The 723-nt window shown below is 52.8% G+C and overlaps 1 protein-coding gene across 1 annotated transcript in view; it reads right to left on the bottom strand.

The window, feature by feature from the left end:
- Nucleotides 1-283, bottom strand: part of EDRF1 (erythroid differentiation regulatory factor 1) — a 27730-nt gene extending 27447 nt beyond the window's left edge. Inside the window, exon 1 of the mRNA XM_026851563.1 lies at nucleotides 134-283. Within this exon, the coding sequence (XP_026707364.1) occupies nucleotides 134-283 (150 nt within the window). The remainder of the gene's footprint in view (nucleotides 1-133) is intronic.
- Nucleotides 284-723: the final 440 nt, after the last annotated feature.

The following is a 723-nucleotide window of genomic DNA, read 5'->3' as shown; positions in this document are numbered from 1 at the left end:
GCTGCCGGGCTGCTTCTCGCCCGGTTTAGGTGCTGGTTTGGCTTTTCTGGGCGGTTTCCCAGCCCCCAGGGCGCTGACCCGAAGCGGGTGGTTGTGGTGGGGCTGCACCAGCATTAGCAGCCCGCCTGGTTACGCCACTTTGCCGTAGCAGGGGAGTGAGGCGCTGCGGTCTGCAGGGCGCGGCGAGGAGCTGCTGAGGCTCAGGGACCTGCTCAGGCCCAGGGCCCCGGAGCCCGGCTGTCGTGGGTTGTCGGAACCCTACCCTGAGAAACAACCGGTACATTGCTGTGTTAGGTAGCTTAGGTAAGGGATGGGCCCAGCAGAGTTTCTTGATGGGGTTTGCAGACATGCTGACTAACTGTAACCTTCATGAAACCAGTGAGCGCTTGGTGGTGGGATCCTCAGAGTGTGGGGAACAAGAACTGCGTGCTGGCCTCTGCTTGTACACTGCATTTGACAAAGGCTTAGATGTTACGGCCTGAGCAAGCAAATGGTGCCTTGAATAGTGCCCAAAGGATTTTTACTATTTACTGTTTTCCTCTTAAATGTTATTCATTATTCTCCATGCCACAGGAGACAGTACAGTTCATGACTGGTCAGGAGCTACAAATGCTGACAGCCTGTCATCATATGTTGTGTGTGTGTATATATATATATACACACAACATACAGCACCTGGATCAGGGCCTGCTTTTTTTTTTTTTTTTTTTTCTGGGGTACTTT

The sequence above is a fragment of the Athene cunicularia genome, assembly GCF_003259725.1.
Source record: "Athene cunicularia isolate RWA chromosome 6 unlocalized genomic scaffold, athCun1 chr6_part1, whole genome shotgun sequence".
NCBI classification, from domain to species: domain Eukaryota; kingdom Metazoa; phylum Chordata; class Aves; order Strigiformes; family Strigidae; genus Athene; species Athene cunicularia.
Note: the sequence above shows the minus strand (reverse complement) of the source record. Positions and strands in the feature narration are given on the sequence as shown.